The following is a 22,504-nucleotide window of genomic DNA, read 5'->3' as shown; positions in this document are numbered from 1 at the left end:
CAAAAACATATTTTAGCCATCAGAGCTTTCTTGGCCTAATTCAAATTCATGGAGCAAAGTAGGGAGTGAAGACGGTATCTAGACTAAACAAATAATCAAATACTTATTCAGTTATCCAGATTTCAAAAGCAAAATTAGAGTTTCCTGTTCAACTTGAAGTATTTCTGTCTTTGGACATTATGAATAACTTTTTTTAAAAAAAAATTATTTCCTTATGCTCTACAGTGGTTACTATTTATTAGGCATATAGTCTAGGCCTTTTCCCCCTGTCATCAAGGAACTAGTCATTTGCAACAGCTGACAGGCTCTTATAGACACACACTTAGAGATTCCTTAAAATAGGTGGGGATAATTGCAGAGTGCAAAGTGAGGACCTAGGGAGGCTGCTTTCTCCAGGGGTTGGAGTGGAGGGTTAGGAAAGTCTCCACGGAGTGAAGGAGACAAACTAGATCTAGTAGAAGAGACAGCCTTTGTAGAGGTGGGGATGGGGAAGACCATTGAGAAAAGAAGGGAAGCATGAACAAAATAGAGAAATTATCCCTTAAAAGGCTTGCTGGAGGCACTTCAGGACAGTCAGAGAGTCTAAGGAGAGCCGAAGCAGGAATTTATAACTGCATTTTCACCTTCCTACTCTCATTTGTTCTGATCCTAATTCATTTAGGCTCTGGGTTGCAAGTATATTAACCTTGTGAAAATGAAGGAGAGAAGGAGAAGATAAAGTTGAGGGCTACAAATTATTTATTTATTATTGGTAAGTCAATTTTCTGAGTCCTCGAGTCAAGAGAGAATAAACTATTATTTGTTCTGGAGTACTCCACTGTTAACACAAATAATAGCCAGTGAGGTAGATATCATTATCTTTTACTTTACAGATCAGGACAGAGGGTCAGCAAGTTTAGGATTTAAAGACTCAATAACCTTACAAGGTCTTATTGTCACAGTGTTCTGGGTGAAGCTAAGAAAAGTTAAAGGATCTGTCAAAAATATCATAGCTCAGTAAACGGCTGAGCCAGGATTTGAGCAAAGGTTTCCAGATTCCTAATCCTTTGCTCCTTCCCTTTTACACACACTGCTTCAGGCAATTGCAGGCACACATTCTGCACCCTCCCTTACTCAGGAGAAAGACACCACTCGGTGTTGTTTGCATTTTACAGATTCCATCTCACTAATTAAAAATGCTGAGGTGGACAATTTTTATCAACTTTGTGTTCCTAAGTAATGTTTAACCTTAAGTTAAAAAAAAAGTCTAGGAGATAAAAAACCGTGTTATCTGGCAAGTCCATCCCGCCCCCAGTGGTTATTAATTTCAGAACACATCTGAATTCCTTCTCTGTGGCATATGCTTCAGGACAGGAACAGACAGCTCTTTCTTGGCCAGGGTCATCTCTCAAGTTCTTGTCTCTTGGTATCAATACCATTATGAGATTCTTCTTTGCAGTCAACTTTTGAAATTTTTCTCTGAGTACAACTCAGTGTCTGAAGATTCACACAAGTGCCTCTGGTCCTCAGAATCACGGTCCCTTCTCTCAGCAAGGCATTTTCTGTACTGAGCTTTGCTTTGTGAAACATCTCCCTGAGACCTGGCTGAAAGCAACTTTCTGGTGCCTTACTTCCCAGCATGGAGGTGAAGAACTTTGCAGTTTGGGATTATGTCGTATTTGTAGCCCTCTTAATCATTTCCTCTGGAATTGGGGTGTTCTTTGCCATTAAGGAGAGAAAAAAGGCAACTTCCAGTGAGTTCCTGGTAGGGGGAAGACAAATGAGCTTTGGCCCAGTAGCCTTGTCTCTGTCAGCCAGCTTCATGTCAGCTGTCACTGTCTTGGGGACCCCTTCCGATGTCTACCGCTTTGGGGCATCTTTCATACTCTTCTTCATTGCGTATGCATTTGTCATCATCGTCACATCAGAGCTTTTTCTCCCTGTGTTCTACAGATCTGGCATCACCAGCACTTATGAGGTAAGAGAACTACTCTCTTCTCTATTTCAGCAGGAGTTACTGTTTTCTCTCTAACGATTTTGTTAGTTTTTTTGTTTTTTCTCTAATGATACACATCATCTTGATTATAACATAAACCTGTTAGTTGAACACTCACTAATTTTTCAGGGCAATTACCCATTATCACATTATGGAAAAGACATTGAAATGTTATTGTAAAAAAGTCTAAGCTTTAGATACAGACACACTTGTTTTCCTGTATGTGGAATGGAAATAATGATGTCAATCCCACAGGACTAGTTCAGTGACTAAATGAGAACCTGTATATAAACACCTAATGCATTGCCTCGTTTGTAGGAGGCATTCAATAAAAGACAGCTGATGCTATTTTTATTACTATTAGCATCATTATTCTGAAAAGTAAGCTGAACATATACCATGAGCATTGTAATTTTCCAGGTGAGAAAACTGAGATACAGATAAAAGACTTAGTCAAGACTGAGTAATGAATAAAGTCTAATTGAGAAACTGTTCTGTTTATATCCCTATCGAGTAGCCTTTCCATCAGACAGTAGAGCTAAGCACTTCAATACAAATGATTATTCGGTTCCAACTTTTAAAGGGGGAATGGTAATATATTTGAAAAATAAAATATTCTAACATAACATTAAAGAATTTCTAAATAATGCAAATATGGGAATTATTTCAACGAGAGGGAAATGAGTCTGTAGTATTTTAGTCTTGCAATAATTTTCAATAAAAACATCATGTTCAAGATTGAATTTGCATGTCCAATATTTAAATGTGATCATAAATAACTTTCTATGAAAAAGGTATTTATTTTAATTTTCCATTAATATCCCTACTGTCACAGCAGAAGACCCCTACCAGACCTACTTTTTTAATTCTGTGAGCTAAATGAACACAAATCATTACTCTAGGCTTTAAAAGCCATTCAGGAAAGTAAACATTTTCTAGAAGGTCTTAAAACTAATGATTTCATAGATGATTGTATCCGCAAAATTCAACATTAACTCCCCCTCCTCCAAAAAGAAGATATTTAGTGTTGAATCATACAACTGTTACTACCTGAAATGTAAATTCAAGAGAAAATGACTAAATTTATGCTTACTTCTAGAAATGTACACATATTTCATTGCTCTTTAATTTATTTCTGAAAATATAAATATAGCCTAGGTTTTCCCATCCAACTATGAAGGTTTGACTTCCAAAGGAATTGCTGAGTTTTCTGTTTCTTGTTTTTGTTTAAAACAATGCATTTAAAGTAGGATTGCCTAAGTAACTGCTAGAGAGAGACACAATGAGAGAGAGAGAAAAAACGTGGAGTAAGAAAATACAAGTTCAATTTCCAAGTCCATTGCTTAACAACAAGATCACTTTGCATGCAAGTTATTTAACATTTCACTCCAGTTTCCACATAGAAAATAACCCTCTTCTTTCATGAAGGCTTAGTTTAATGTGAAAGAGATTTTTAAATTATAAAAATCTATCCAGATGTGAAATATAAGTGTTATGACTAGCCAGTTATTTAATAAATACTCTTTAAGCATCTACTATGTTCTATGCAGTCTTCTGGGCCCTGGAGATAAAGCATTGAACCAAGTCTCTAGCCTCATGGAACTTACTTTATAGCAGAGAAAGGCAGTCAATAAACATTCTCTGTAAGACAATCGTGACACAAACATTTATATGGTATTTGTACACCTTTTTAGGTAGGTGCTATCGTCCCCATTTAGCAGAATAGAAAACTGAAGCACATAGAGTTAAGTAACTTGCTCAATGTCACACAGATAGCAAGTGGCAGTTTTTCAAATCCAGGCAGTCTAAGTTTAGAGATCACATGCTGAATCACTATGCTATCCTGCCCTACAAAAGACAATAGAGAAAAAGTAAATAGAATAAGGTAGAGAGAAGGAGGATGGTCAAGTAAAACTTTACTGATAATAGCACTGATAATAGCACATGTGGAGAAAGCAAGCAGTTGCACAGACACGGGAAGAACTCCCCAAGGTGCAGGAGGCACAGACACAAAGGCCCCAAGAGAGAAACGTGATTGGCATGTTGAAGGACAACAAAGAAATCAGTGTTCTTGGAGAAGAGTGAGCAAAGTCGACAATGGTAAAAGATAAGGTCAAAGAGGTGGGAGGGCCCAGTTCTGTAGAGCAGCATCCCAGTGGGGGTGGTGCCACAAGGAGTGAGCACTTTAGATATCTGTGGGGCAATTTGGTTGTCACAATGATCGGAGGGGCACTACTGGAGTTTAGGTGGTTGTGCGCAGGGATGCCAGATGTCTTTCAATGTACAAGGCACACATACAGGAGTACTTCAAAAAGTTTGTGGAAAAATAGAATTAAAAGATAATACAAATATTTCCATGAACTTTTTAAAGGACTCTTGTATACACTGAGCAATTGTACCATGCACTGCATGATCTTTAAATGCCCTAACGCTCAAAAACTATGGCAAATAAAACTTGAGTACTTTAACACACAATAACTTTTTAAAGTAAAAAGTTGTATACACATGTACACTCTATAAATTAGTATATTTTACAGAAATTGAAGTAAAATAAAAAACATTGTCTTGAAGTTATTGAACAATTTACTCACTCTGAGCAATCTGTCTATTCCATACATACTCCCTAATACATGCTAAACTGTAATTGTTTTTAGTAGAGTGATTTAGTTACTATAATTGCAATTAAACCAATTGCAAGTATGTAACTAAGGAAATTTAAAACTCCTTTTAAATTATTAAATTAGGACAGATATAGGAAATATAGAGATGCCATTGAATTTAAATTATAAAAATTGTTGTAAGAATATTTACTATTGTTGCCCTTTACATATTCAAAAAATTTTAATACCCTAAAGAGAAGACATCCAGATTGTGTAAAGTACATATGAGGTTATTTGGGGATTGCCTCTTGCTTTATAAGAGTTGGCATTATGGCGCAGGGGTTAAAAGTGTGGACCCTAGACTCAGTCTACTTGGCTTTGAATGACAACTTGGCCACTTGCTAACTGCATGACTTTCGAGGAAATTACTGATCTCTGTACTTGGTTTTCACATGTATAAAATAGTGATAATAAAAACATCTATCTCAAAGGATATCTGTGAAGAGTAAATAAGTTATTAGATGCAAATCCTTTTAACAGAGCCTGGCAAATGGGAAATACTACTTAAGAATTTTGTATTTTTGTTGTTGTTACTGTCCCCAAATTTATACCACTCAATCTCTCTAAGCATCTTGAATTTGTTTTCTTGTTCATCCTCCATTCTCTATTACCTATTCAAAGATATACTTTTCAGGGTCTTTTTCAACACTAAAGTATAAAAGAGGTGGTGTCTATTTCCCCACCCTTTAAACCTGGGCTGCTGTTGTGACTTGCTTTGACCACAAGAATGTGGCAAAAATAATTCTGTGTGAGTTTGGAGCCTAGGCCTCATGAGGCTGGCGGCTTCTGCCTTTGTCTTCTTAGAACGCTGCCCTATGTAAGGAGGCTGGCATAGCTGGTTTAGCTTTTGGAGCGTAAGTAGACACAAAGATGAGGATGGAGGCACCTTAGCCAAGAGCCAACACCAACTGCCAGACATGTAAGTAAGGCCATCTTAGACCTTCATGCTCAGTTGATCTTCCAGCTGATTGCAGCCAACTGACAAACCTTGTGGAACAAGCAGAGACACCACCCAGCCAATGCTTCAGAGTTATAAGAAATAATAAGTCCTTGATTTTTGAGCCAATGAGTTTTATGGTAGGTGTTATGCAGCAATAGCTAACTGATTAAATGCTCTTACATGCAGTGGGATTTCAAGACTGAGAGATGCCATCTGTGCCACTATATTGCTACCCTGTCCCATATCAAAACAGAAGGAATTGTTCTCATCCTTGAGTTACATATTAGGCTTAGCTCATTTGCAATATCATACATTTACATTATCCCCACTTGAACAGTTTGTAATTAGTCTTATCGGCTGGTCAGTTAGCTCAGTTGGTTATAGCCCAGTACTGGTAACAACAAGGTCCAGGGTTTAAATCCCTGTTACTGGCCAGCTGCCAGAAAAAAAAAAAAAGGCAAAGAAAACTTGGGCTGGGGTTAGCTCACCTGGGAATACGTGGGTGTCGCGCTGGTAACACCAAGGTCAAGTGTTCAGATCCCCTTACCAGCCAGCTTCCAGATTTAAAACAAACAAACAAACCAAAATTAGTCTCATAATGTTATCTTCACTTCTGTTTAGGTTATGCCCTTGTTTCTCTTATTATACACTAATAAGTACAATCTGTTATTACTTACCCATGACACTAACTTAAAGGATAGTGTCTATCTGCTGCCTCATTTTTTTTTTTTTTGGACTTCTTGGAGTAAATGGCTTCTGAACTACCTACTTCTCCTCAATCCCAAGTTCTCCATTATAATAATACAAGGGTATCTACTTCACTATGTCTTCCTGTATAGTGGTTTCTGAGCATTGATACGTTACACATTTATTTCCTGGTAAATTGCTTTCTTTTTAATTCCCCTTTAAATAACAGTGATGGTATTATAATGGTTATATTTATATTTTGAGAAATTAGATGTTTAGATAGAAGGTAGAAGATATTATTGAATATTATTTCAGCATAGTAAATGGTGTTATAAAATACTTTTGTTCATTCCATACATGTTTTTTATGCCCTGGAAGACATATACTGGTGTCTTCTAGAATACTTAATCACAAAAACCTTTCCTTACCTCCAAGAGTAAATTAGACCCTGCTATTTAGTATGTTTACAGATCTTTGTAGCTTTTCTTCTAATATATATCACAATTGTAACTTTACTTTTATTGGAATAAATATTGTTAATGCTCACCTCATCTAATCTGTAAGATCCTCTGTGGCATGGACTGTGTCATATTTGCTTATCATTGTGTGTCAGAACGCAATACAAAGGTAACAAATATTTGTTGAGTGAATGAATACATAAATGCCACAGAGAAACATGAATAAAATAGAACACTTCTTACGTGTACTAGGGAAGGCAAATGTGGTAGGTTGAAAAAAAGCAGACCCTTCCCCCCACAAACATATATCCATGCCTAACCTCTGGAAACTGTAAATGTTACCTTATATGGTTAAAAAAAAGGGGGTTGGGGGTATTTGCAAGTATGACTAAATTAAGGATGTTGAGATGGGCAGATTATTCCGGATTACCCAGGTGGGCCTAAATGTAAATACAATCACATGTTCCCTTATGGGAAGGAGGAAGTGGGAGATTTGACTGACAAAAGAGAAGGGAATGTGACTATAGAGGCAGAGACTGGAGTGATGCAGCCAGCAACGAAGGACTGCCAGTAGCCACCAAAAGCTCCAAGAGGCAAGAAACGGATTCTTCCCCACAGCCTTCCGAGGGAGTGTGATCCTGCCAACATCTTGATTTTGGCACACAGAAATTGCTCTTGGTCTTCTGGCCTTCCCAAGTGTGAAATAAAACATTTCTGCTATTTTAAGCCACTAAATGGTAGTAATCTGTTACAGTATCCATAGGAAATTAATACAGTGAGATAAACAAATTCAACATCAAAATACAAGATGGTAACTGACAACCATAAAATGGGCTTAGTATGAGTACCATACCAGCTCAGAGGAGAAAGTATGAGGAAGTAAGGAATTACAATTGGGCCATCTTTCTTGAGAGATGATTAAGAATTGGTGAAATTTGGGGAGAGAAGCTCTCACACTGAGAGTTTTGCCTAAACAAAGAAAGGTCTGAAAGTACAAAACATGTTGGTTAAACAATAAATGATGATTTTATGTGTGAGGGTTAGTGGTGTGACTTAAGATAGGTAGGTTATGGGACAGACAATAGAGGGTTTGGTATATCAAGCCTGGAATGTGCAATTTGTTTCGTTAATAATGAAAATCATGGCAGACTCTGAGAAAAAGTGTCATATGACCAGAACTCTGCTTTAAAAGAAATGCTGTGGCAAATATGTGGTTAATAAAATGGGTAGGTGGAAAGTCAGAAGAGGTGGATTTTTATTCAAGCAACTCATCTTCTTTGACCACCATGAGAAGCGTGAACAAGAATTAAGTTTTAACATATCTTTGACTTTTGGCAATTCATGCCTTTTTTCCTGTTGCTTCCAAGGATACATATCATAAAATCAAATTAGAAGTCCACAGCTCTAAACCCAGAGGAATACCAAAAAGAAAAAAAAAACAAAAACACACACACACACAAAAACCCCAAAACAGAACTTTAGCAGCTCTTATCTAAAACTCGCTGACTATGCATATCTTTTCTCTGTTCTCTCTAGTACTTACAACTACGATTCAACAAAACAGTTCGCTATGCAGCAACAGTAACCTACATTGTGCAGACGGTAAGGGGTTAATGGCGTCTGCAGACGTGGAAACTGTGGGGTTACAGATACAGGTTTGTTTATTTTGGGGCAATTAATTCAATTAAAGGACAGACTTAATACTAAGAAGACACTACTTTCTTCTAAAAATAGAATTTTCAAGACATATAATTACATTGAGAGATGTCCACCTTGCACAGACCCAATAGATGTGGACTAATTCATTCCTACATAATGTGTAGAAGTTGCTTTAAATATGGAACTGTCTGGTAACTGGTCTTTTTTTTTTTTTTTTTTTTTTTATTGTTGTCACTGGTTAACTGCATTGAGCCAGAAATGCCTGTTTTGCTGAAAGTCATTTTAAGACAATATTCCCAGCCAATACTCCTACTCTCCTCTTATGGACTCTTTCCCATCCTCCACACTTTGGGGAGTGTTTGTGCTGCCCCAAGCTTGCCTGTGGCACACCATTGGTGCATTCTCTGCTACTCACCAAGTACATTCTGCTAGAAGATAAGCATCTTCCCTTTTCTTAGTCAAAATTCCTACCCACTGATTGATTTAAGCAAGAGAATGGGAGGAAAGCAATGCTCTTTGACTTGCCCACAGATGTTTGCCTTTTATGACTCTCACATGGATTTCTAAATGGTGAAATACCATTTAAAATAAAATGGGAACTGAACCCATTTCCATCACTGCAGTAGCTGCAATTTTGGGAGTTAAAAGATATATTCATTATGTACATCACCCACATTGTTAGTCTTTTCTACACAATACTTTCTCCCACAGATTCTTTTCATTTCCACTCTAAATTCCATATTTCAACCAACTGCTAAAATGTGCTTCTGTTCCTTAGTAAAGCTTCTCATGAAGTCAGCCCCCATCCTGATGTGTGCATGAGGGGAGCAGGTACAGGGAAGATAAGTCAAAAACTTAACTTGAAGGCTATTTTTGTATCCTTTAGAAATATTACAAATACAACTTCAATAAAAGATAGAAATATAGCAAATATAACCTCAAATAAAATCTGAAAATTAGCAGTAGTGTTGAAAGTTCCACCCTCTTCCTCCATCTAATGCTTATATCCCCTCTCCAAACAAGTCACAGTGGGAAACAACTTCAAAATGAGAGTAAATGGGAATGCAATGTTTGGTAAACAAGCTGAAGGAAATACATCTCTAAGGTTAACAAAGAACTTTCTAAGCAGTTTTCCTTTCCAGGTCATGTTTCTCACTGTTCTCTGATTCTTATTTCTCCACCAGATTCTCTACGCAGGAGTCGTGGTGTATGCTCCTGCTCTGGCCCTCAATCAAGGTGAGTCATCTACACTCACTTGGGAATATTCCACCATTTTTATGCCTGAATTCTCACCTTGGACAACTATAAATGAAATACCTTGTTGAGGTATTCCTATGGTTAAGGTGCTTTGAATTACTGTAGCAGTCACTACATGAAGCTCTAAAAATTGATTAGACATTGAAAATAATGCAAACAGTTCTTTAATTTTGCCTCACATGGTACTAAACACTCAGTTTGATTGTTTTTGTCCGTTTGGGTTTTTTGTTTTTTAATCATTGAAACAATGGCAGTTTTGGTCTTGTATATGCACAACCTCTAAGTAAGGTCATCTATGCATATGATATATGGTCCTTTTTCAGTGTTTTCATTAAGTAGATAGTCTGAGTACAAGAGTAAAAGGTGCTTGTAATAATTATGTTATGATTTATAGTTGATCCTGTATCAGTCTGTTTTTGTGTTGCTATAACAGAATACCCGAGACTGGATAATTTATAAAGAACAGAGATAGAGGTTTATTTGGCTTACGATTCTGGGACAGCTGCATCTGGTGCGGGCCTCAGTCTGCTTCTACTCATGGTGGGAAGTAGCAGGCAGCCACGGGGGGGTGGGGTACAAGCCGATCACATGGCGAGAGGAAGCGGAGAGAGAGAGAAGGGAAGTGCCAGGGTCTTTTTAAACAATCAGCTATGTTGGGAACTAATAGAGTGAGAACTCACTCCCTACCCCCACCTCCAGGGAGAGCATTAATCTATTCACTATTCATGAGAGATCTGCCCCCATGACTCAAACAGCTCCCAACACTGCCACATTGGGGATCAGATTTCCATGTGAGTTCTGGGAGGACAATAACATCCAAACTCTATCAGACCCTTTCAAGAGACTAGAATCCTAGAAACAAAAAGGAAAAAAAAAAAAACAAAAATTGAAAATAAATTTCACAATGACCCCTACTATACTGAAAGTCCTCAATATTCAATTTAATTGGGAAATATGCTTACTTGAGAAATATTAATTCATGGTTGATGTTTAGGAGGTTTCAGAGCACTCAGAATAACTGTCAAGAAAACAAACAATAGAAAATATTTGGACTGAGAAGGTACAGAGTTTTAGGAGGAAAAATGTGAACATTACATAAGACTTGTGGGCTGGTTCGAGGTATGATCATGTAATAATCTTCCTCAGGTGAGAAAATTTAATGGGGGAAAACTCTAATTTGCTTTTGTTTTCTCCACAAAAAACACTGACAAAAAAATTGTAACTTTTTCCTCATAAAGCTTGCTCTTTCACTCTTCTAAGAGAAATTTTAATATTCTTTTCTCCTTTCATAGTGACTGGGTTTGATCTCTGGGGCTCGGTGTTTGCAACAGGAATTGTGTGCACATTCTACTGTACCCTGGTATGTACTGAACTGTGAAAAGTATTGAACAATACCTCCTAACCATGGGATAAGGGCAGATCAACAATGGTCATCTAATTATAGGAGAAATTGCTGTTCCAAACTTATATAGTAGTATTTTGGCTTATCTATCACAGTTTCCTGTGGAAAATGCTATTGTTTTATTTAAAAATCTTTTTCAGTACCAACCATTAGGAGAATTTAGGCTCTGGGCTCATTCAAGAAAGTCATGCCTAATAAGAGAAGATTGAGTAAAAGAAATGCCTCCTTGATGAGAGGATAGGTGACCCTATGCAACTTCTAAGGAAAAAAAGTTTTCTCATTAACAGTGGTTATAAACCATAAATAGCATTTATACTTCAATGTATACTGGTGAAAAAATAACAAAATACACATATGAGTGAGCAAGTAGGACTGGTATTTTATAAACTTGTGGGTTCCACAGCTTGTTTTTGTCTCTTACTTCGGCACAAGCCTGGATTACATTTAACATTTGGCTTTACACAAGCTCAGTTTTTAATCAAGAAACCTGGGTGGTATTGATAACATGTTTATGTAATTGTTACAATTAGTTTAATTCAACAAACATTTGTACAGTACTTATTACTTGCTTATGTCCTGCAGCTGGAATCGTTATTCTTCTGAGTCATTGCACCGTGTGCAGGCTATAATTAACCAGTAAGAATATGGCAATGGTCCCAAACAGTTGGGTTCTCTTTCCTCTTCTATACAGAAAAATAAAATAATTGATAAACTACCATATAGCAGATCATTCATGTATTTTGACATTATGTGCATAGTCATTGTTATATATAAATATCCTGATTATATACTTGCACAATTTTAAAATGTCCTTATCTCTCTTTTTCATTCTTGCAAATACCAATTCTTTGAACTCAAAGTTTTGTCTTTATTTTTCTCCATTCTATTCTAACTACCGTAATACTATTTCAGACACACCTCCTTCCACCTAGGTTTAAAAAAAAGGCTCTTGCTCCTTCCGCCTCTGACTATGTATGAGAGATGAATTGCTCTCAGATACTTGCCCATAGAAAGGACAACTAGATGCTGGATGTTAACTTTTTGATGCATTGCTGGGCTTGCAAAAGATATCATAGCTTCATAGCTCCTCAAGAAAATTTTCCTTCAAAAAAAAAAGTAACAGAATAAGATAATGTAAAAAATAATTTTAAACGAGTAAATTATCAGGGCTGGTATTTGAAAGGAGTGAGTAGTGGGTAGACAGGAAAGAAGGGGCTGACCTGAGGGCAGATGCTGATAACACTACTACTATTGAGATATTGAACCTTAGGCGAGAGGCAACGTGGCGTAGCTGAGTTGGGGACTATCACATTAAACTAGGATCATTGAGGGCAGCTGAAGTGGTTTTAGTTTAGTGATGCACTGTAGCTCTGGCAAGGAAAAAGATGCAGATCCACTCTACAGAAAGAATCCAATTTAAGGCTATAAGATACCCACATATAAAGACCCAATAATAATCTTATAATAAAATATCATTAGATGTATAAAATAACAAGGTAGTATGAGTGAATATCAACAGAACAACAAATGAGATTTAGCCATTTAAGAACAGCATGTATTGGAATTGCAAGATACTGAATGAAGAACAGATCTGCACTAATTACTTAAATAAATAAAGGGTGCAATTTCTTTTTTTTTTCCTTTTAATCTATTGTCAGGTTTTTCTTAAATTTTATTTTTGTATTGAAACATAATTGAGTGTACATATCTGTGGGGTACAGCATTGAATGCCAATACCTATATGCAATATGCAATATTTTGTCAGGATAATTATCAGGATAATTAGTATATTCAATATTACACAATATAACCATTTTTTGTGGGCCTTTACCAATTTCTTGCCAACCCCTCCCACCCCCTCCTTTTTTCCCACATCTGGTAGCCTCAGTTCTATTCTCTCCTTTTGAAAGTTCAATGAATTATTGTGATTGTTGTATATTTCTTTCTCTCTCTTTTTATTTATTTATTTTTTTTAGCACTCACTTATGAGTGAGGAAATGTGGTATTTCTCTTTCTGTACCTGGCTTATTTCACTTGACATAATTTTCCCTAAGTTCATCCATGTTGCTATAAATGGCAGAATTTCATTCTTTTTTATGGCAGAGTAGTATTCCATTAAGTTTATATATCACATTTTACTTATCCAGTTCTCCATTGATGGATATTTAGGTTGGTTCCAACTCTAGACCACTGTAAATAGAGCTGTGATAAACATGAGAATGCAGGTATCCCTTTGACATGATGATTTCCATTCCTTTGGTTATATACTCAGCAGTGGGATTGTTGGATCATAGGGCAGTTCTATCTGAAGTTGTTTGAGGAAACTCTATGCTGTTTTCCATAATGGCTGTGCTAATTTACAGTCCCACCAACAGTGTAGAAGTGTTCCCCTTTCTCTACCTCCTTGCCAACATTTGTTATTCTGTCTTTTTGATAGTAGACAGTCTAAGTGGGGTGAGATGGTATCTCAATGTGGTTTTGATTTGCATCTCGCTGATACTTAGTGATGTTGAGCATTTTTTCACGTGTCTGTTGGCCATTTGTATATTTTGTTTTGAGAATGTCTATTCATCTCCTTTTCTCATTGTTTAATTGGGTCATTTGTTTTTTTAACTAAGTTGAGTTCCTTGCATATTCTGGATATTAATCCCTTATCAGATGAATATTTTGAAAATATTCTGTAGGTTGTCTTTTTTTGCTCCGTTAATTGTTTCTTTGGCTATGCAGAAGCTTTTTAATTTAATATAATCCCATTTGTTTATTACTTCTTTTATTACCTGTGCTTTTGGGAACTTATTCATAAGTTCTTTGCCCAATCCTATTTCCTGAAGTGTTTCTCCTATGTATTATTTTAGGACTTTTATTGTTTCAGGTCTTATATTTAAGTCTTTAATCCATTTTGAGTTGATTTTGGTTTATAGCTAGAGATACGGGTTTAGTTTCATTCTTCTGCATATGGATATCCAATTTCCCAGCCTCAATTATTGAAGAGCGGCCTTTTCTCCAATGTATGTTCTTGTTGCCTTTTTCAAAGATCAGTTGGCTGTATGTGGGTTGATTTCTGAGTTCTCTATTCTGTTCCATTGGTCTGAGTGTCTGTTTTGCTTACTATAACTTTGTAGTATAATTTGAAGTTGGGCAATATTATGCCTCCAGCTTTAATTTTTTTGCTCTATATTGCTTTGGCTATTCAGGGTCTTTTGTCATTCCACATGAATGTTAGGATTGTTTTTTTCCATTTCTGTGAAGAATGTCTTTGACATTTTGATGGGGATTGTATTGAATCTGTAGATTTCTTTGACAAGTATGGACATTTTCACAATGCTAATCCCAATAATCCAAGAGTATATTCTGTCTTTTTATCTTTTTGTATACTCCTTAATTTCTTTCAGTGGTGTTTTGCAGTTCTTGTTGTGGATATCTTTCACCTCCTTGGTTAAATTCATTCCTAGGTATTTAATTTGGGGGGGAGCTATTTGAAAATGGGCTTGCTTTCTTTTTCTGCTAGTTCATTATTGGAGTATAGAAACACTACTGATTTTTGCATGTTGATTTTGTGTTCTGAACCTTTATCAAAATTGTTTATGAGCTCTAAGAGTTATTTTGTAGAGGTTTTAGGTTTTTCTCTATATAGGATCATGTCATCTGCAAAAAGGGACAGTTTGACTTCATCTTTTCCAATTCAAATGCACTTCATTTCTTTCTCTTGTCTGATTGCTCTGGCTAGTACATCCAATACTCTATTAAATAGGAATGGTGAGAGTGGGCATCCTTGTCTTGTTCTTGTTCTTAAGTGAAAGGATGATACCGACAATGGGTTTGTGATATATGGCATTTATTGTGTTGAGATAATTTCCTTCTATACTTCATTTGCTGAGAGACTTTATCATAAAAGTATGTTGAACTTTGCCAAATTCTTTTTCTGTGTCTGTTGAGATAATCATATGTTTTTGTCCTTGATTTTGTTGACATGGTGTGTTACATTTATTGACTTGCATATGTTGAAACTTCCTTGCATCCCTGGGATGAATCCCACTTGATTGTGGTATATAATTTTTTTGATCAGTTGCTGTATTTTGTTTGCTAATATTTTGTTGAGGATTTTTGTGTCTATGTTCACTAAATATATTGTACTATAGTTTTCTTTTTTTGTTGTAGTTTTGTCTGGTTTTAGTATGAGGGCAATGCTGGCCACATAGAATGAGTTGCCCTCTGTTTCAAATTTTTGGAATAGTTTTAAGAGAACTGGTATTAATTCCTCTTAAAAGACTTGATAGAATTCAACAGTGAAGCCATCTGGTCCTGAGCTTTTCTTTGTTGAGAGACTGCTGATTTATGTTTCAATCTCATTGCTTGTTTTATTGCAGGTTTTTTATTTCTTCTTGGTTCAGTTTTGGTATTTTGTATGTGTCCAGAAATTTATCTGTTTCCTCCAGGTTTTCAAATTTGTTGGTGTATAGTTTTATATAATACTCTCTAATGATTCTTTGTATTTCTGTGGTATTGGTTGTATTGTCTCCTTTTCCATTTATGGTTGCTTCTTCTCTTCTCTTTTTAAGTTAGCCTAACTAATGGTTTGCCTATTTTGTTTATCTTCTCAAAAAACCAACTTTTTGTTGATCTTTTGTATCATATTTGAAGGTTTCTATTTCATTTAGTTCTTCTCTGACCTTAATTATTTCTGTTTGCTAATTTGCGGATTAGATTGTTCTTGTTTTTCTAGTTCTTTGAGGTTTAGCATTAAGTTATTCTTTTGATGTAAATGTTTATTTCAAGAAGTTTTGCTTTTGCAATATCCCACAGTTTGGGTATGATGTGTCTTTATGTTCATTAATTCCAAGAAATCTTTTGATTTTCTGTTTAATTTCTTCTTGGACCCATAGGTTGTTCAGAAGCATGTTATTTAATTTTCATATATTTGTATAGTTTCCATAGTTTTACTTTTATTAATTTCTAGTTTTAATCTGCTGTGTTCTGAAGACACTTGAAATGATTTCAATTTTTAAAAATTTGTTGTGCCTTGATTTTTGACCTAACATGTGTCTATCCTGGAGAATGTTCCATGTGTTGATGAGAAGAATGTATATTCTGTAGTTGTTAGTTGAAATGTTTTATAGCTATTTGCGAAGTCCAGTTGGTCTAGAGTGCAGTTTATATCCTGTGTTTCTCTGTTGATTTGTTTCTAGATGATCTGTCCAATGCTGAGAGAGGTGTGTTCAGGTCCCTGACAATGATTATATTGGGATCTATCTCTTTCTTTAAGTCTAACAGTGTTTGCTGTACATATTTGGGTGTTTTGGTGTTGGGTGCATATGTATTTATGATTACTATGTCTTCTTGCTGGAGAGATCCCTTTATCATTATATAATGTTCTTATTTGTCTCTTTTTATGGTCTTTGGTTTAAAGTCTATTTTATTGGGTATTAGAATAGTTACTCCTCATTTTTGGTTTCCATTTCATAGTAGATCTTTTTACGTCCCTTCACTATTAGTCTATGTGTATCTTTATAGGTAAGGCAAGTCTCTTGTAGACTGCATATAGTCGGGTCTAAATTTTTAACCCAGTCAATAAGTCTGTGTCTTTGAGTGTTGAATTTAATCCATTTACATTTAAAGTTTTTACTAAAAGGTACTGTCTTATCCCTGGCATATTATCCATTTTCTTGTGGATGCTTTAAATATCTTTTGTTCCTTTCTCCCCCTTTTTTCATTGCTCAGTATTTATTGTTTTTTGAGGTAGTAAGATATAGTTTCTTTCTTTTCATCATTTGCCTTTTTGTTCTACCAGTGGGTTTTGTTCTTTCTAGTGATCATGGTAGTGATTATAGTTTTTGAGATTCCACATGCAAATTTTCGTTAAAGATTTCTTGTAGTGCTATTTGTGTGGTGATGAATTCCCAGTTTTTATTTGTCTGGGATATACACTATTTCTCCTTCATTTCTGAAGGATAGCCTTGCTTGGTATAGTATTCATGGCTGGCAGTTCTTTTCTTTCAGTATTTTGAATATATCATAAATTCTCATCTATCCTGTAGAGTTTCTGTTGAGAAGTCTGCTGTTAGTCTGATGGGAACTCCCGTATAAGTGATTGGTGCTTTTTGTTGCTAATTGTAGGATTCTCTCTTTGTCTTTCAGTTTTGCCAGTTTTACTATAATGTGTCTCAGAAAGGAGCTTTTTGAATTGAATCTGTTTGGGGATTTTTGAGCCTCCTGGATCTGAAGCTTCATGTCTCTTCATGCACCTGGGAATTTTTCTGCTATTATTTCACTTACTTCATTTTATAGGTTTTCTATGCCTTTTCCTTTCTCTTTCCTTTCCAGAATACTGGTGATTCTGATTTTTACATGCATAAGGTTGTCTGCTAGCTCTCTTAGATTTTCTTAATTTTTTAAAATCTCTCTCTCTCTCTCTCTCACTCTCTCTCTCTCCCTCCCTGCTACCCTCCTTTCCTCCCCCCACCTTTTTGGTTTGCCTGAATTATTTTGAAAAGACTGTCTTCACTATCTGAAATTTTCTTCTCCTTGCTCTAGTCTGCTGCTTAAGCTTTTGGTTGTGTTTTTTATTTGTTGAATGAATCCTTCAGTTCTAATTGTTCTGCTACATTCTTTTGGAAGGTATTAATCTCTTCATAAATTTCCTTCTTCATATTTTGGATAGTTTTCTCATTTTGTTATGTCATCTAACTGAGTAGTCTTGTGTCCTATTGGGTTTCCTTAAGATTGTTGCTTAGAATTCATTTTCAGTCATTTCAAGGGTTTCTTGCTCTGTAGGGTCTGGTGCTTGAGAATTATTGTATTCCTTTTGTGGTGCCTTCTTTTTTATTTCTAGTATCTCTACATTTATATCTGGTCATTTGATAAAGTAATGGCTTCTTCTATTACTTGGAGTCAGCTTTGAGGAGAGAGACTTTCTCCTATAGATGTGTTTTATATTGACCATTGAGTAGGGTATTTTAGTATTGGTTCCAGGTAGTTGTAGTAGTGTATTCTCCATGTGGTTACTTCAGTCATATTCAATGTTGGAGTTGCATGTGAGTGCCTCCATGGCCTAGGAACTAGGGCACTTAGTGATTACTTGCTGAGGTTAGTGACACTGTGTTGAGTCATCAAGAATGTAGGTGTGGTCTCAAGTTCTTGAAAGAAGCACCTGCATCCCCTGTCACTCTTTGGCTGGGATGAGTGCCCCTGGCAGGGCTTGTTGGCATCCCAGCTAGCATACTGTGACACGGATGGGTGCACTGGAGCATACTGGAACTCATCAGCTTGAATGGGTTACTCTGGGTGGGGTTTCTCTTTCCTCTTTCCTACAGGCAATGGTTCCTCCTGGGTTCTTGCTTCCACTTGTTGATGGATGGGTTGGTGGTGGTTGGGAGTTTTCTTCCTTACGCTATTTGGCTCTAATGGGTTTCTATGGTGTCCAGGAGTTCTGCATTTGTTTCTTTCCAGATCAAGGCAGCAGTGTGGGCTGCTCACATACCTTCCATTCCTAGGTGCATTACCACAGGGGGACAGCGTAATTCCACCTGTGGGTTGGGCCACTGGGTCATGGATCTGTGCTTGCTTACCTCTTTCCTCATGCTTTCCTGGTGACCCTCCTTGTGTTAATGACTTTGAGTGGTTGGTGGGCCACCTGCATGACTGTGGTAGCTGCTGATGTGGCAGTGGGCTGCTTTTGCAGTGGTGGTGGCTGTGGTGGTCCACCTACACAGCTGTGGTGCCTGTGGCAGTGGTGGGCCACCTGTGCAATGGCAGCCTGCACTCTTGCAGTCTGTTGGCAGGGGCTCCCTTCAGCTCCTGACATCCCCATGCTTCTGCTGGCTGTTGGTGGTGGCCACCCTCCAAAGGATGCTTTTTCAAAAATGAGTAAGTATTAGGGATAACTCCACAATCTCATTTCTATGATAAAGAGCAGATATATTTGAAGAGATAATTGGTATGTTGGAAGATATATTTAAGGAAATAACAATGTGTAATAGAGAAATAAAGAGATGGGAAAATTAAAATAAAATGGAGAGTTGTGGAGGACAAAATAAGAAGGTCTAATTTATGTCCAATTGGAGTCTCAGAGGAGACTACAGAGAGAATGGGTGAGAGGCAATATTTCAAAAAATTACAGTTTGAAATTTGTCAGAACTGATAAGAGTTGAGAATCTACAGATTAAGAAAGTGCAGCCTTAAAGGACAGAATGAAAAACAGAAGTCCATATCTAGGCACACTAGTGAAACTACAGATCAGCAGATACAAATAGAAGGCCTTAAAAAGGGCCAGAGAGGAGAAAAAGAGATACCTCCAAGGGAACACTCTTGGCAGACTTCTTAGCAACAATGGTGGCCAGAAACAAGGAAATAATGTCTTCAAAGCCTTGATGAAAAACCTATAATTGTGTTTCCAACAAAACTACCTTTCAGGAATTGAGTGTCAAAAATGAGAATTTATCACTAACAGATTTACTCATAAGAAAAATCTAGAGGAAGTACCACAGAAGAAGGAAAAATATTACAGTATGACAGTTTTAAATGAAAAAAGTGATAATAAGAAAATGAAATAGCACACATTTAGTAAGTATAGTCAAACAATTTTTTGGTGCTTAATGATAATAATTATTTTATATTATAATTTCTATATTATTCAATTTTATATATAAGTGTACTTCAAAAAGTTTATGAAAAGATTAGTATTATCTTTTAATTCTGTTTTTCCACTAACTTTTTGAAGTACTCTTGTATTACAATCTATAATATAAAATATACCTATTTTTATTTTTATTATGTAACTTGGAAATTAAGAAAAAGAATGACTTCCAAATTCTATAGCAATAGCATGTCAATCAGAAAGAGTAATCAGACTTAAAAGTTTCATAATCTTTGAGTTGTTGAGGATTAAGACATTGCTTAAATTTTGACTTTAAAAATGCATGGCAAAATTTTGAGGGGACCCATTTAAATTAAACAAAGTGGATAAGAAATTTTTAAAAATCTTCAATTGATCTAAGCAATAGAAGAAAAGAGAAATAGAAGCATAGAAAACATAGGACATCCACTTCTTCATGCTGCTTGACTGACCTTGTTCTCTTCTTGTTCCCCACTGTTCACAGATAAAATATAAGCTTGTTAGCCTACTGTTGAAAATATTTGATTAAGTGAATCAATCCACCCACCAAATCTCTTCTCACTTCACCTCTGTAACATCTCTTCTCTCTCTAGCCAAAATAGAAGCTTCAGTGTCTCACCCAAATTGTGACCTGTTCATCCAATACCTTTGCTCGTATTCCAGTCTCTTTACTCTCACAATCCTGTGGATGCATAACGTTTCTGTAATAACCAGTAAAAGAGATGAAAAAAATAAGTGATTCCTGCCATCCAGGGGTTTGCTATTTAGCGAGGTGAACATTAGACTCAAAACAACATAGATTGATTAAATACATAAGTGACACACGAGGCACAATCAGGGTTATAGGATATTAGTGGAGTGTGCAAGTGTGTGTATGTGTGTGAGAGAGAGAGAGAAGAGAGAGAAAGACATGTACAAAGGAGTCAGAGAAGTCTTCATAGTGGCTATAATCTGTCTTTTGGTGAATATTTGATTAAGTGGTTTGTTCTCTTGACTCATGTCTAGCTAATGTTCAGGTTTATGCAAAATTTTTATGTAACCAATGCCAACTGGTCTCTGCACACTGAGGCTTTTGACATTTGGTCTTTATATCACTAAAATATGATGTTAAGATTTGGGTTTGGAAGGCTTAACGTCTTTAAAGTAATCCAAGTCAGAGGTGGGAGGCAAGAAATTTATTACTCCTCCAATCACGAAAAAAATACAAACACAGTGTCTTTGGCAAGTAACTCAAATGTCTATTTTTAATTCAATTTTAATTTTAATTACAAAAGAAATGATGGGACAACCCATCTCTCTCTCTCTCTCTTTTTTTCCCCCTCAAGATAAAGATGAAGATTGTCAGCTTTTCACAAAGTTCTTGACACTCTGGAGGAGTAACCAGGGATGATAATTCTGTTTCTCGGTGTTAAAAATATCATGTCATTTCATTTTTATATTGCTTATTCATTTTCAGAGCACTTTTTAATATATTACTTTATTTCGTCTTTCTCCGTTTGTACATTCAGCCTTCAGCATGCTTCTCAAAGGCTTCCATACCTGGAATGGTACAGCAGACTCTGTCTTTCCTTCTTTCTTCTTGCCTACGTGTCTCAACTAGAATTCTACATTAGAGTCAACTGGAGAGCTTTCAAAAGACACAGAAAACTGGACCCCAACCCAGACCTCAATTAAGTCAGAATCCCTGGCGATGAGGCTTGGACATTGTTTTTTCCTGTTTCTTTTTTCCTTTTAAGTTCCTTAGGTGACTCTCAAGGGGAGGCAGGTTTGATAACCACTGCTCTAACCCCTTACCCAATCAAGCTATCCTGAGCTCTACTGTTAGATTCATCCTCCTGAATCTCAGGTTTTCTCACCTCACTAGCTGGCCATCCTGTACTATTAAAACTCTTTTGTGCACAAATGTCTAGCATCTAACCTTCCTCCCTAGCTATTATCTTCTTTCTCAGTATTCTACCATCTCAGTTTCCCAAAATGTATTCACTGTCACCAGTTTTACAAAAAAAGTCTCAAGTTGTACAAGACAGACCCACGTGATGATCCTTCATTCCTCATCACATGTATTCAATGAATCATAAGCTATGTTGCTTTTTACCTCCTAAACACTTTTTCATGTTTAAGAAATCCATCAACTTCTTTCCATCTCTACCTTACTTCAAACTGCCAATTACCTTGTTCACGGACTACTGAAATAAACTCTGAACTAGTCTCTGGACTGCTTCTCTTCTGTAGTCCTGCAATCCATTGTCCATATAACCATCAATGAAACTACTGAGAAACAAACAATCTCTCCTCATATAAATCTCTAATGCTCTCTCATTGCCCACGAGAAATCACTTACATGGCCTTGTCAGGGTTGGTTTGCTCTGGCTTCTAGATGATTCAGCAACCTTCCCTTTGGGATCACTCTTTGATCTATATACTCCAGCCTTTTTTCATTTTCTCAGATATCATGCTTCTTCTTCCTTCACTCATGATACCCCTCCCCTCTTTGTCATTTAGACATGGTAAATTTCCACTCATTCTCCAGAACTTAGCTTGGCTATCACTTCCTCACGACCAGGTCAGGACTCCCTGCTGCATCCTCTCACAACAACCTATTCTTTTTCATTGCACTTCTCACAATTTTAAGTTATTGTCTAATATTTGCTTCTACCTGTAGATTATAAATTCTATGAAGTTAAGAAAGGGACCTGTCTATTTCAATTACCATTGCATTCCCATGCTTAACATAGATCTAGGCACATAAAAGATGCTCAGTGACTGTTGCTGAATGAATGCACCAGCAGGGAGACGGTGCAGAGCTGGAAGAGTTGCAGGCTTCGTTTTCAAGTACTCATATCTATTCTCTCCAT

The 22,504-nt window shown here is 36.5% G+C and overlaps 1 protein-coding gene across 1 annotated transcript in view; it reads left to right on the top strand.

Annotated features, from left to right (window-relative positions):
- Nucleotides 1–1,612: 1,612 nt before the first annotated feature.
- SLC5A12 (solute carrier family 5 member 12) overlaps nucleotides 1,613–22,504 on the top strand; it is a 63,388-nt gene continuing 42,496 nt past the window's right edge. The window contains exons 1-4 of the mRNA XM_063095682.1: nucleotides 1,613–1,957; nucleotides 8,257–8,322; nucleotides 9,564–9,615; nucleotides 10,929–10,996. Coding sequence (XP_062951752.1) covers nucleotides 1,619–1,957; nucleotides 8,257–8,322; nucleotides 9,564–9,615; nucleotides 10,929–10,996 — 525 coding nt within the window. The 5' untranslated portion in view covers nucleotides 1,613–1,618. The remainder of the gene's footprint in view (nucleotides 1,958–8,256; nucleotides 8,323–9,563; nucleotides 9,616–10,928; nucleotides 10,997–22,504) is intronic.

This window comes from Cynocephalus volans, chromosome 4, assembly GCF_027409185.1.
Source record: "Cynocephalus volans isolate mCynVol1 chromosome 4, mCynVol1.pri, whole genome shotgun sequence".
NCBI classification, from domain to species: Eukaryota; Metazoa; Chordata; class Mammalia; order Dermoptera; family Cynocephalidae; genus Cynocephalus; species Cynocephalus volans.
Note: the sequence above shows the minus strand (reverse complement) of the source record. Positions and strands in the feature narration are given on the sequence as shown.